The sequence below is a fragment of the Dromiciops gliroides genome, chromosome 5, assembly GCF_019393635.1.
Source record: "Dromiciops gliroides isolate mDroGli1 chromosome 5, mDroGli1.pri, whole genome shotgun sequence".
Lineage (NCBI taxonomy): Eukaryota > Metazoa > Chordata > Mammalia > Microbiotheria > Microbiotheriidae > Dromiciops > Dromiciops gliroides.
Genome location: NC_057865.1, coordinates 193,397,538 through 193,412,165, shown reverse-complemented (window position 1 = coordinate 193,412,165; position 14,628 = coordinate 193,397,538). Strand labels below are relative to the sequence as shown.

General features: G+C 37.1%; 1 protein-coding gene across 2 annotated transcripts in view; it reads right to left on the bottom strand.

The window, feature by feature from the left end:
• The window catches only part of GRIN2B (glutamate ionotropic receptor NMDA type subunit 2B), a 644,293-nt gene that overhangs the window by 57,389 nt on the left and 572,276 nt on the right, over positions 1-14,628 (bottom strand). For both annotated transcript variants that reach the window (XM_043969072.1, XM_043969071.1), the window contains 5 exons: positions 11,922-12,124; positions 11,300-11,471; positions 10,966-11,119; positions 6,640-6,765; positions 3,046-3,275 (listed from right to left, as the gene is read on the bottom strand). In XM_043969072.1, coding sequence (XP_043825007.1) covers positions 3,046-3,275; positions 6,640-6,765; positions 10,966-11,119; positions 11,300-11,471; positions 11,922-12,124 — 885 coding nt within the window. The remainder of the gene's footprint in view (positions 1-3,045; positions 3,276-6,639; positions 6,766-10,965; positions 11,120-11,299; positions 11,472-11,921; positions 12,125-14,628) is intronic.

The following is a 14,628-nucleotide window of genomic DNA, read 5'->3' as shown; positions in this document are numbered from 1 at the left end:
TAAAATTTCATTTTAATTTCATATGTATATATATGTTCACAAATTGTATTGCCAAAACTTTTAGATGTTAATGAAATTTTTAAGACTTCTTGTCTCTGATACATACCTACTTCCTTTAAGTATTTTTGGATGGAAATAATAAGAAGAATTTTGATGCTAAATATATTTGCTGAACACTTTCAATTTGACATATTACTTTCCCTTATACAGGGTGATCCAAAAGTCACAAAGGGGTCCAATGTTTTAATAACTTAAAAAAATTATTTTTCTCTTTATTTTCTGCCATTTACAAGATTTTATTTTCATAAGTAATATAAATTAATTTCCCATATATATTGTATATGATGCTATGGTATTTTAAATTAAAAACAAAAATGAAGGAGTTATTAAATATTAGTTATTTTGGGGCCACTCTATGCTAATATGCAATTAAACATGCCAGTTATTTAAGCCTATTTTGGCAATTATGAAGAGTAAATGGTATGTATATTATATGGTATTTTATTATTTTCACAAAGGTTCTAAAATGCATAAAACACATTATCAATTTATAAGCTAAATAGAGCTTTTGTTCATAAACTTCCCTGTTAGCTAACTGTTTTTCAAATATATAGCATACAGAATAATTTTGTGTTCCAAAGATAGTTGCACAAGTAAATTCAACCTCATTTCCCCTCCTGCCTTCACATCTGGGTGAAACAATTTTGTAATTTAGGACAATGTACTACATCCTTTCCCCTACCTTTTATTTCAAAATCAGTTGATATCACCCCTTTTTCTGTCCTCCTTTACTCCAGTTTCTGGTGAATAGGTGACCTTTCACCCTGCCAAGGCCAATGCCCTCTACTTGTACTCATTTACTCCTCTCTACTACTTGAGATTAGGCCTGGAACCATTCCTTTCCTACCCCCTGCCCATCCTACCCTCAACCACTCCCTATTTCCTGTTTCCTTCCCTGCTGCCAATAAACATGCCTAAGATCTTGCCCACCCTTAGGAAACCCTTCACCTGACCCTACAACCTCCTTAGTTACTACTACTCTGTACTTCTCCCTTTAACAGCCAAACTCTTAGAAAAAGCTCCCTTCCTTTTATTTATCTTCTTTCCCTTGCTCCTTATTTAGCCATTGCAAGCTGACTTCTGGCATGATGGGTCAGATGAATCTGTTGTCACCAGCGACCAAGGATTTCTTAATTGCCTATTTCTGTCAAGGACACCACCATCTCTTGAGCCAACCCACATCACCTCATGCTTGACTATTCTCTCTTTCTTACCCACCATCATCCAATAAGTTGCTGTCTCATCATTTCTACCTCCACAGAATCTCTTCCATATGTCCCTCCTTAATCCAGGCCCACACCAGCTTTCACCTAGATTGCTGTAATAGCCCCCAAACTAGTCTGCCTGCCTTCTTGCTGAAATTGATCCTTGACAAAGCAATATTCCTAAAAGACAGTTGTGATCATATTGAAGACTTCAGTGCCTCCCCAATACCTCTAGGATAGACTGTAAGTGCTCCTCTTCTGTTTGGCCTTTAAACCCCTTCACAGTTAGGAAAAGTCTTCTTTTGCAGGTTTCTCTTACATTACTCTCCTTCGCATCTTCTCCATTCCACCCAAGCTGAACTGCTGTTCCTCATACATAACCATCCAACCTTCATCTCCATGCTTTTTCACAGACTGACCGCCGGGGCCTAGAATGCATGTTCCTCTCACCTCTGCTTAGAATCCTCAAAGCCCAGCTATAGCAGCCTGCCTCATCCCACCAAACTGCCAGCACCTTTTCTGCAATTTATAATCCTAGAGAATTTCTTAGAACATTGACAGGTTATGTAAGTGGTATGTATCAGAGATCAGACTTGAACCCAGGTCTTTCTGCCTTTAAGGTCAGTCTCTTTCCACTGTGCCAAATGCTTTTCTTAGGGAAAATGACCACCTGAGTCATGAACACTAGTTCATTTTCATTCCAACTATAATCCTCATATTTTCTAGCTAGGCTACTTTCTTAACTGTTCAATCAGGAGATCCCAGATGATAAAATGCCAATAATAAGCATGAGATATCTAACTTGATGGGCCTACACTTCATATTTACTTCTTAAAACAGATGAATATGTTCTTAAGTATGATGAAATTAATGTCAGGAGAGTCCTTAGAAGCAAAAAGCTTCCATGCTTCTTTGGAATATCTATGTGTTTTACTGGAAGATTCAGAAGATGACAAGGATCATTAGCATCATAGCTAGAGGTGACAGGAAATATCACATGGAAAGCTGTGGTATGTCAGTCCTGTATGATCGCCAATGGGCCAGCACATACTTATCCACTAGAAATGAAAAACAAATGTCTTCCCTTTTTTCTATACCACGCAAACCAGCTCACAACAGAACAGGTACAGGACTCGCCTGTTTGCTTTTTAGTATGTGGGCAGTTACAAAATTAAAGACCGGTTTTCATAGCCTGAAATAGTCCAACACTTCCACATGAGCAGCCCTCCTGCCTAGCCTCTAGAATGTGCACAGAGAAGAAACAAAGGCAGGGTGAGCCTACAGTAACTAGTCCATCTGTGGGAAAATGTAAGCCATAATAAACAAGCTTCCACAATGCTGGCACACAAGGGCAACCCTCTAATAACAGGCCGGTCCTTCTATCCTGAAGCTACCTAGCTGTCCGACCCTAACAAACCAATGTGCAATCACACACTAAGAGAATGGATACAAAACCAAGCTAGTTATTTGTAGCCCAGGGATCATTTGTAACACTCCCAGCATAAATCAGTAGGTTCGCATAAAGACAGGAAGGGAAAACAATTATTTCAGTAGGGAAACTAATTTCTTCTGCTTCTGCCTTCCAATTTATTTAAAAACATAAGTAGAAAATGCAGATGTCAGAAAATTATTAGGATCACGAAAACTTTCAGTTCTCGCAGTAGCTTGAAACATGAGCCTAATTAAAATGGAGACTGGAGGGAGAATGTAAGCAACATCATCTTTCCAGGGGAGAATTTTTTGGAGAGGGGAATAGGAGGTTTTCAAAAGTATCTCTTACCTTTTTGTCACTCAGGCCAGAAACTTGGTCCACATACTCCTCTTGAATCATGAAGGCAGCTAAGTTGGCAGTGTAGCTGGCCAGGAAGATGACAGCAAAGAAGGCCCACACTGACACCATGATTTTGCTGGTCGTTCCCTTTGGATTCTGAACTGGTACGGAGTTGTTAAATACCAGCCCCCACAGCAACCAAATAGCTTTGCCAATGGTGAAAGAGGGACCGCCTGGCTCTGTAGGGACCAACAGAGAAGTTCGAGAAGTTGTCAGTGGGACTCTCACAGTCTGGTTCTATTGATACATGCAAGAAGATTGGAGTAAGTGCTCCCTATGTGTAGCTTCAACAAGGCAATGTCATCCTGAGGGAAGAAAGATGCCACTTCTCTGACTTTGAAAGCCCTTCCAAGAACCTCAGAACCTCTAAGGTCAGGACCATAGGGCTCCCCTATTCAACTTCTCAATGAAAGAATAAAACTTCCCTAAAACATCTTCTTCAGGTGGTCATAGGCATCAGCTAGGCAATCTTCTAAAGAAATGCTCACAGATCTTTTTGTCATTGATGTTTTTCAAAAGACAGAAGAGAGAGGAGTTTAGAGACAGGACAGAAAGTGATGGGAGTCAATATGGGAAGAATGGTCTACCAATAATGGGTTTTGACCCCAGACACTGAAAGAGGAGCTTTGCTACCCAGTTTATCATGAGCAGATGTGAGAAATGCAGATATTTTAAAAATTATTCATGTTAACAATAAACTTAAAATAATAAAGTACTTCTTCTTCCTAGATCATCATAATGGCTTACACTGGCAAGACACTTTATATTTATAAAATAACATATCTCATTTGAGACTCAGAGTAGTTCTGTCAGGTGGGTAATTTATGTATTAATAGCTCCATTTTCCCAATTAACAAAATGAAACACAGGGAAGTAAAGGGACCTGATCAAGATCACAGGAACTATAAATTTCACATTTAGCTCTTCTGGCTCTAAGTTCCATGTTCTTTCTATTATCCCACAATATCTGTTGTATTTGCTTTCTTATTTATTTTCTTTGTTTCTGAAAAGTTATTATCACATACCGGAAAAAACATTGAAAACATTTTTTAAAAAAAGTAAGTATATATTCTTTTCTGTTGTCTTCTTCAAAATTTGTCTTTGATAACTCATTCTATTTACGGTCCCTAACTTGACTGCAAGTGAATAGTCCCTAGAGATAGGGTGGAGGCTGATGTCTTTCTTCTGTTTTGGTTTTAAAATTTTATTTATTTTATTTTCATTTTATGGAATAAAAAAGCATTTCCATAACAATATAATAAAAAAGATTGCACATGAAATTGCTAATCTATCATGCATAAATTGATATTCTTTTAAATATATAAAAAAGTTATTATGTAAATTTCTTTTTTTTACTTTTTTGCTTCATTTTTGTTTGTTGTTTGTTATTTACTTGTTTCATTTCATATCCTCTTACAGCACCTATTCCAGTATGAGGCATTTAAGAGATGGTCCTAGTGACTTCTGATCTTTGGTTGGTGAACCTGATCCTTCCACTTCCTGTCCTGATGACTCTTCACAAATATACTCTGACCCTTATATTGGCAGCATCTGTTTAGGAAACTATTAGGGAGTATGCATGGTTGGTTGCCCAATGTATGGAATTGCTATGAACAGTTTTTCTTCACAGGGAGGACTGGTACACTGTCTCTCTTTTCCTACCTCCAACCAATCCCTGTATAACCCCTGTAGAATTCTTTATTCCACAGGTTTATGTGAGTCATAAAAAACCAGGATTCATCATTTGGTTATGGTGACATCTGCCTCAGTATATAGAGTTATCCTTGATCCCTCATATGTAGTTATGAACATCTTCTCTCACATTTCTTCTACATTTTAGCATTAACATATGCCTATGTTGACAAACAAGGTTCTATTAGCATCTGTTCAGTCATCTTTAATGTTAGGAACTGCATATATTTTACTATGTACCTCTGCACCTACAGAAGTACTGGCTACCTTGATTTACACAACAGATATTTACACAGAACTCTGTGTAAATTTAATTTCTATAAATGGATTATATTTTAAAATTCCTAGGGGAGATCACTATATTAAATTATCTTATAATTAGTTTTTTAATAAAGTGCTTTCGTAAAGCAAATAATTGCCTCATAGTTTATTAGGCTTAGTAATTTGGGATTTTAACTTATTTTTTCTTAAAGTATATCAGTTTCAAGATTGTACACCTATTCAACAATATTACTAAATATTAGACATTTCTCAAGAGTGTGCCCGATACTTAATGCCTATAACTAGAAGAGGTCAGATGTGTTAGGAGATCCCTGAAGTGAAATATGAAATCCCATGGCTATATCACACTGTGGAGAATCAATCTATACCCTAGAACTCAGAGATCCCACCACAGTCTCTGCACTAACAGATACTTAGGGAACTCATAGCCTACAAAGGGAATGTATTTAAAGAACCAGGCTCACTCCTAGGGTGGAAATTATGAAGCAAGGAATTTTTGTTTCCTTACCTAACCCCAAATGTTCCAAGTTATACCATATATTTTAGGGGAGCATCGAGGTGGGGTTATTTTAGTGTCTCCTTTGAGATACCTCAGGAACCTAATTAACCACCTTTAACAATCTCATAAATATCTGGAACTCTTTGCAATCACTCAGATCTCTGAGCTTGGCCTAGTTTGAAAATAGATGCCTATAAATGGCTATAGAGGCAGCTAGGTGACACAGCAGACAGAACATTGAAACTGGAGTCATGAAGACCTGAGTTCAAATCCAGCCTCAGACATTTACTAGCTATGTGACCCTGGGTAAATCACTTACATGTTGTCTGCCTCAGTTTCCTCAGCTCTAAAATGGGAATAATAATAGCCATGCCTGCCTCCCATGGTTATTAAAATGATAGAATGACCTATTTGCAAAGTGCTTTGCAAAGCTTAAAACACCATTTAAATCATAGCAATTTTTTAAAAATGAAGTTTGTAATGTAGTCCACCCAAATAAAATTCATACATCTGAACCCCCAACATGTGGTTATGACTGGTAATATCACAGGCTCTAACTTGTGATTAGTTCTTTGAATGCAGGAACCCTACCAGTTTCAGATTACACACTGTACATCCTTGGAGGGCACTCACTTGTGACAGCATTTTGACATATGAATCTATACTCCTATCTGTGTCTGCTCAGAAAAGTTTCTCGCAGACCTGGGTTATCAAGGGAGTAACCACTATGATTAATATTTCAGGTATATTTACATTATTGGCTTCTCTTTTATTTTGCTGGGAGGGAAGAGGATCTGGATGATGATAGGCAAAAGAACTGTCCTTGCAGCTAAAGATTAACATAAGAGCCAGGAAGGGAATGTATAGTTTCCAATGATCAGTTCAATTAAGACATTTCTGAAGTTAGAATGGGCTGACAAATTACAGGGCAAAGGGTTCTTTCCAGAGTTCAATGAGTTAGAGAACAAAGAACCCTTCAAGTAAAGGGAGAAGATGGCCCCTACAAACTTGAGAGCTGGGGATCAGGGGAGAGGGGAAGATGACAATAAAGCAGCTGAGAGTCTCCTTACCTCTGCCATCAGCAAGGCACCGGTTATAACCCACAGGGCTGAAGTACTCAAAGACAAAAACCGCAACCGCTGAGACAATCAGCAGCATCACAAACATCATAACCCACACATCAGCGCTGAATGGTTCTAATGGAGAAAAAGAAACGGGACTCAGGTAAACACACGCACATAGATACACACAGATTCCAATTCTATTGATGCTCATTTCAGTGTTTCCATCTTTCAAATAGTCAAGAAGAATAGTCACACCTTAGTGAGGCTTTCCAGGTTAATGGTATGGCTTTTATTTTCAAACTGACTCATGTTGGGATCTACCAGTGGAAGCTGAAAGCCAGGGCTGGTAGAGAAAAGTAAAACAAAAATTCTGTGTGCATGGGTGTAGTCAATAAAATAAAATAAAACAAAACAAACAAAAATACCAGGTAGCTTCATAAGACAGAGCTGTAATGGATCCTAATAGATAATCTAATCCAGGGGTTGGTAAGATATCCCCCCTGCCCCAAATCCAACCTCATACACCTGTTTTTATGAGGCCTATGAGTCTCGTATTTAAAATGTAAAAATCATCCTTAGCTTGTTGTTTAGTCATTTTTCAGTTGTGTCCAACTCTTCATGAGCCCATTTGAGGTTTTCTTGGAAAAAAATATTGAAGTGGATTGCCATTCCCTTCTCCAGCTCATTTTTCAGATGAAAAAGCTGAGACAGAGTTGTGACTTGCCCAGAGTCACACAGCTGGTAAATGTCTGAAACTGGGTTTGAATTCATACAGAATCCTCCTGACTCCAGACCCAGTGTCCTATCCATGTTCTCTCGTTGCCCCTCCTTAACTTGAGGGACCTACAAAAACAGATGAATTTGCTGATCTAAACCAAGCCTTACATTTTTTCATATGAAGAAACCAAAGCAGCTTAAATGACTGGCCAAAGATCATACAAGTAGTGAAAGAGTCATGACCTGAGTCTAGAATCTGTTTCCAAAGAGACTGTTTTCTCCACTCTATGCATCTGGATCATTGCATTCTCTATCACTATGTATGGGGCTATACTATAGTGTGGGAACCTTAAAAAAAACTGTTAACAGTTTTTGTGTTAATAAACCATCCTTGGGTTCAAGAATCCAACTGATTCAGTTCTTATCTAGGTCATGCATAGCCCTCCCTGCTCTTTCAGTCTGTCACCTATAGTCGGGTCTTACTTTTTTCTCTTCAAAGTCTCATCTTTATAGTTGAATATTTCCAAGCATACATTGACCTATGATCTTTAAAGCCTTTCCCTCTTGTCCCACTGCTATTGCTATTGGGCATGCCCTCCCAATCTTTAGCTCTTGACCATCTTGTTACTCATCTTTTCCCTTTGGATTTCCAAGCTGCTACATCCTGGTGGAGGAAATCACCCCATCATACTAAATGAGACCTCACTGCTACACACTGGGTTTTCTTTTTTGACTTCATGGTCTCCAGAAACTTATCCCAATGGGAAATAAAGTCAAGAGAAGGTTTGAAACAGCCCCCAAAGTAAGCAAGAATAGAAGGTTTACTGTGGAGCAGTAAGGGCTTATTCAGTACAGCAGGTTTTAAGTCCTATCAAAGGGAGACAAACTTGGGGTTCCTAGAAAGACAACTCCCTTTAATCAGACACAAATTATCCAAATATCTCATAATAATTAATATTGTTCCCCATGTTATGTCTTAGTCTTGTCTTCATATCTGTAAGTGATTACTGGGCATGAGCCATTAGATGTTACCCAGTCCTCTCAAGGCTATCAGTGGATATATCCACATACTCCAGAGGAATATAACATCAAAGTTCCAAATAGTGGTTTATCACAATGACCCTCTGGCCGATTGCTTACATGAGAAAATAATTAATGAATTCCTTCTTCTATTTCTATTCCACACCTCAAACTCTTTCACATTTTCACCCATCTACTCCTCTTTTTTCTTGTCTCTGAGGAAAAGATGGTCCTTCATCTTATTAGGTAAACTCCTCTGATTGTGCCTTCAAGCTCTCATGCTATTGTGGTTCTACTTTTCACTGGCTAATTCTCTGAAAGAATCATCTGTACTAACTGTCTCTACTTCCTCCTAGTTATTCACTTCTCAATTCCTCAATCTTTCATGGGGAAGGGGAGGCCCGATTCAGTTCTAAATCTTTTATCTTATGATACATATAAGTTGATTTCCAACCCAACTACTATACTGAAACTGCTTTTTCCAAGATTGCTAATCACCTCTTTACTGTTAAATCTGATTGCCTTTTCTCAGTCATCACTCTTCTTGACCCCTATAAATGAAAAAGTACTTTATTTGGAGTCAAGAGACCAGGACTCATATATCAACTCAGAGTAACTCTTTGACCATAGGATTTCTTTTTGACTTTACTTTCCTCATCGGTGAAATGGTGATACTGATATTCGCACTGTCTACCTAATAGTGTTATTGTGCTTTATAAACCTTTAAACTTTCTATAAAAGGGAATGTTATCATCATAATTCTATAATTATAAATAAAAATATACTCTTAAGAATAAAAAATGAGAGGGCAAAGTGAGCTTAAATATGTCATTGCATATGACCATCAATGAATTGCTTTCAAGAAGTAGCATAAAAGATATTACTAAAGACATATATGACTAGAAAAGGAGTAGGCCTATCATGAACATGAGACAATTGATGAGTTTCCCTAAATCTGCATTGACATACTCATAAGGTTAAGGGACCCAGAGGAATACCACCCTCTTGGTTGGAGTTGGTGGATTCTCTGTAAAGGGGAGGACATGGACAAGAGTTTCAAAAAATGGAAAGCATGGATGCATTGTGATTTGTGCTATTGGAGGAAGTACTGACATTAATGAGATCATGATTTATTAAATGCATTGAACCAAACCTCATTTCAACACTGTCAAACTCTTACTGTAATGTCATTTAGCTGCCTGCCCATGATGCAAATCAGATGATCTAACTACAGAATACAGTCTTTCTTAATGCCATGTTTCTGTGGAACCAATTAACAACAGACAAGCTATCCCTATCTAACAATATAATTCTTTAAATTTTCATAATAATTTCTTTTGGATCCCTCCCAGTTTATCTATATTTCTTTTATTGAGGTGTCTAGAGAGAGAACATTATATTCCAGGTGTCATCTCAGTAGAGTGGTGTAGAAAGTAATGATGACAATTCTGTCCCATGATACAATGCTTCTTCAAATTCATCCCAAAATAGTTCTGGCCTTTGTAGCTGTCAGAATACATTGTAAACTCATATCTAAGTGAGTTAACATACAGTTTTCTCCCTCTTCCATATGATTAATAATGATGAAGTTGAACAAAGGGGAAAAGAGACTTAAATTAGAAAACTATTTCCTTATTTCAAAACCTATTTTACTACTGAAATCCCAAAGGAGTTGTGAAAACCTTTTTTTTTGAGTAATTCAAAATGAAAAATGATGAATCTTCAGAAATGAAGATACATTCTACTGAACAGTCCTATAGTAGAATTGGTGTGGAGGTTGGGAGATTAAATGTCATAGGTTCTATTCAGTGGTATAAAGGAAATATATTCTTTTTGACTCTGTTCTATCCCCAAACCAACCCAAATAACTGGTCAGTAGCCTTCATCTTGACCTTGAAAAATGACCAAAGGGAGTTCATTGACTTTATGCTTTCTCCTTTCACTAGAAGTCCATGATAATCTTTTGTGTTCTTGAGTATGCCTTTCATGTGTTGAGCCATAGATTGGTCCTCATTCTTCTGCCATCTCAATGGGTACTTCTGAAACTCAAGAATTATTCTAAGAATCTGTATTATTCTTTGGTTTCTTTTCACATCAGAAACCACTAGCTTTTCTATTCCACAACCTTTGATAAGTCCTGTTTTGGGCTCTAGGAAGGACTTCAGTGTGGCTTTCTTTAATATCTATTGATATTCAAAGCATTTTTACAAAGAATTGAAGCAAATTGAAAAGGATGTTCAATGTTAGTTCACAAATATTCTTGGATGCTAGAGTATTTTTCATGGAGGATATGGGGGAATGTCCAGAAATCTAAGCGCTTCCTTGTAGGAAAGTTCTTTGGAGTCTCTTCTTTCTACATATAACAATCAGTCTAGATCCTGTAATCACAAATCCTGTCCCAGAGAAATTTTAGAAATTTGGTATACTTGTATTTAGAAGAAATTAACTTTGAAGAACCCCAAATTCTTGGCTGAATTTAATTCCTAGGAAACTAACTCCTGGAAGAATGGACAGAAATATGTTCTCCTTCTTCTTGTCCCTTCCTTCTATCTGTTTTCATTTTATATTTCCATCCCCCCTTAATACATCATTTACCTAAGAAGGCAGATGGTGAGACAGTCCCATTGCTTCGTGATACCATAACACTAATGCCAGTCTCTATGAAGGGCACAGAGAAGTCCACCACTTCTGAGCGTTCTTCATTGATGGTAAGGGATCCCACTGCCATATAAGCACGCTTCATGACCACCTTGAGGAAGGGAAAGGGGAGGAGAATATTTCAGCTAGAATGCACAGAAGAGCAAATGAGAAAATGAAAAGGGAATAATAACCAAGAATATTCAGAAGAATCTGATGAATGGATAATCGATTCAGGATGCAGAACTCGGAACCATAAGAAGAAAATTACACATACAGCCCTAAAACTCACCTCTCCAATCATACCATTCCAGGTTCCATTGATTTTCTTCCCATGCTTGCCATTGGTAACCAAGTAGAGGTCATAGGTGAACTTCACAGATTTAGATATTTTCTTGAGGATGTCAATGCAGAAACCCTTACAGCATTTTTTAATGTAATCTGGCTCCTCATCCGTTTTGTTCCTAACCAGTTAAAACAACCAAAGATTAACACAGAAGACAAAGTGTTCTCTTTCACATTACCACATCCCCATTCTAAAAGCATGCTTCATAGCTCAGAACTATTTGTATTAGTATTGAGTATTCAAGTAGTTATTTCTTATAAATTTCAAATGGCTCATTTCACAGGTTCTGTCTTAAGAAAAAAATCATAAAAGAATCCATAAACTTGACATCCCAGACAGTAGGAAGAAGCAGGGGCATGACTTCCATGAATATAATCAGAGTGAATATACCAAAGCCATGGTAAGGAAGACTATATGTCAGAACATAGGACTCTAATTCAAAGGATTAATAAATAAAAGTGGATATAATGTATTTTTTTTTCTGGTAACTATGGCTTAGGCCAACTATAAAACAACAATAGGCTATGAGCTGACTAGGGTGGTGCTACAAAAAAACAGTTTGCCATACTCAGTGACAATGCGTTTCTGGCAGGGGACTGTATTCCTCATGCAGGTTCCACTCAATGGGTCCACACTTTCCACAATGACAAATGGAGCTTCTTCCAGGGTCACAATGCTCAAATGGTCATCCTCCCGCTCCTCAGTCTCAGGACATACACGAGGCCATACGTAATATTTCATCTGCAGGTTTTTGTCTTTCCACTTTCCTACCTGCATAAAGATGAGCAAAAGATTCAGAAAGCACTAGTGACAACCGTCATTTCTCTTAGCCATCACTAGCTTCTATAAGATAAACACATGAACCATTTATATTTTTGGAAATAACTTATTCATATTCAATAAACCTCGAAACAAAGGCACTAGGTTTAATTTTTTATTGTTGTTCAGTCATTTTAGTTGTGTCTGACTCTTCATGATCCCATTTGGGGTTTTCGTGGCAGATAACTGGAGTGGTTTGCCATTTCCTTTTCCAGCTAATTTTTCAGATGAGAAACTGAGGCAAACAGAGATAAGTGACTTGCCCGGGGTCACACAGCTAGTACATGTCCAAGACCAGATTTGAACTCAGGAAGAGTTCCTGATTCCAGTTCTGGCACTCTACTACACCACTTAGCTGCCCCATGCTTTAATTCTAGAGAAAGCTTTAAACAAAAAAGATTTTAATGACAGGCAGTTATTTTTTAATGGTTTTGGTTTTTCCCTAACTTTAATAAGTGTCATAATAGTTAAAAATGACAACTACCTGTCAATGGATCAATAGAAGAGTGGAACCAAAAGCAGATTATCAAAAGTTCTTACAGGTCAAGAGAGAAATGAGCTATGTTGGAGTCCTGAATTAAATTGGCCGAGGTTGACATGGGTCATAAGGAGAAAGCTTTTAGGAAACCTCATTCGCCAAGTTCCCACATAACTTTTAATTCACTCATTAACTCACACTATAATAGTATGAAAATCACAATCTTCAGTATCTCCCTCTGCTCACTTATGAAAAGGATGATAACAATTTAATCCTCTCTAATTCAAGTTCTTATCATCTCACACCTTGACAATTCCCATAGACTTTCAGCTGGCCTCCCCATTCCTTGTATCCTCTTCTTTCAAATGTTTCTTATATACTACTTTCAGACTGATTTTCCAAAAAGATGGATTCTTTTTAAAGTTTGTTTCTTACTTAAGATCCTTTATTGTTTCCTCATCACTTCTAGGATTAAGCCCAAATAAATTCCTCAATGTACTTCATAACCTGGGCTTAATTTAAGTCCCTTATTGATTAAAAAAAAAGATATACTCCCATTCTAATCTGAAAACAAAGCAGTAAATCTTTGGGGGTCATCAGCCTGTTCACTAGGAACAAGTTGCTCCAAGTTTAACTCATTTCCTTTTTTGATAGGATAATTGGATGGTTAAATAAGGGCATGTGATAGATCCAGGTTTCTTTAAGGCATGTGGCAAAATTTCTTGGCATTTCCTTATGGACAAGATGGGGAAATGTGGGCTGCATAATAGTACAGTTAGGTCAATTTGTAGTTGCTTAGCTTAAAGGAATCTCAAAATTATCTAAGTTTATATGAAAATCTAAGGTTTGCAAATCTTCCAGCACTATAGAAACACAAGTCGTTATAATCATATACTTAAAATGCATGTGTTGACTTAAATACAGAAGAAGACAGAGGCTTATGCCCAGTTTCCCTCCACGTTTTTCCCCCATTGACTTGCATAAACACTCAAGTAAGGTTCATCAAATTGATAGATGACAAAAATCTGGAAAAGGTAGCTAATATCTTGAATGACACATTTGAATGAAGATTCAAAAAGATAACAATAGCCTAGTAGGTGGACTGAAACTAATAGAATGCAATTTAATAAGAATAAATTTAAAAGTCTTTCCTTAGATTAAAAAAATATACTATACAAATACAGTCTGGAAGTAACTGGTTTAGTCAATTCACATAACAAAGACCTAGGAAGTTTTAGAATCATAGACTCTCAGTGCTTAAAGTTATCAGATGATTTAACATATGTAATGTGCCTTGGAAACCTTAAAGCACTATGCAAATTTTAGCTATTATTTTTACTAATAAAGTTATGCAACTAGTTAGTGCCAAGGGTGAGACTAGAATTAGATCTTTTGACTGCCAGTCAAGTAAGTTGGCCACTATCTCATACATACTGTCTTGCATCTAGTTGGTTGAAAGCTCAATATAAGCCAGCAATGGGATGGGGGTCCAATAAAGCTAAGACAGACTTAAGCTGCATCTTCAAAAATATTATATTCAGAAACCAAGGAGATAATAGTCTCAATATGCTTGGTGATGGTTAAAACATATCTGAAATATTGTGTTCAGACTTAAGTACCATATTCAGACTAGATATTTCTAAGGTTCCTGCTACCTATAATATTGCTTGCTTCTGTGATTTAAGAAGGACATCAATAAACCACAGCTGGCTCCAGTGGAAGATGACTAGGATATTAAAGGATCTTTGAAAGTCATGTCAATTGAGGATTTGCAAAAGAAACTGTAGGTATTTACTTGGTTATGAGGAACCTTAACAAGGGCCTTGATAGATCTCTTGAAACATCTACACGGTAGTATCAGTGGAAAGGTAAATAGATTTATCTAGGACTAATAGGCAAAAGTAAGATAGCAGTTTTCAGGTTGGTATAAGAACAAACTTTTGTAACAATTAGAAGTATCAAAAATTGGAATGAGTTA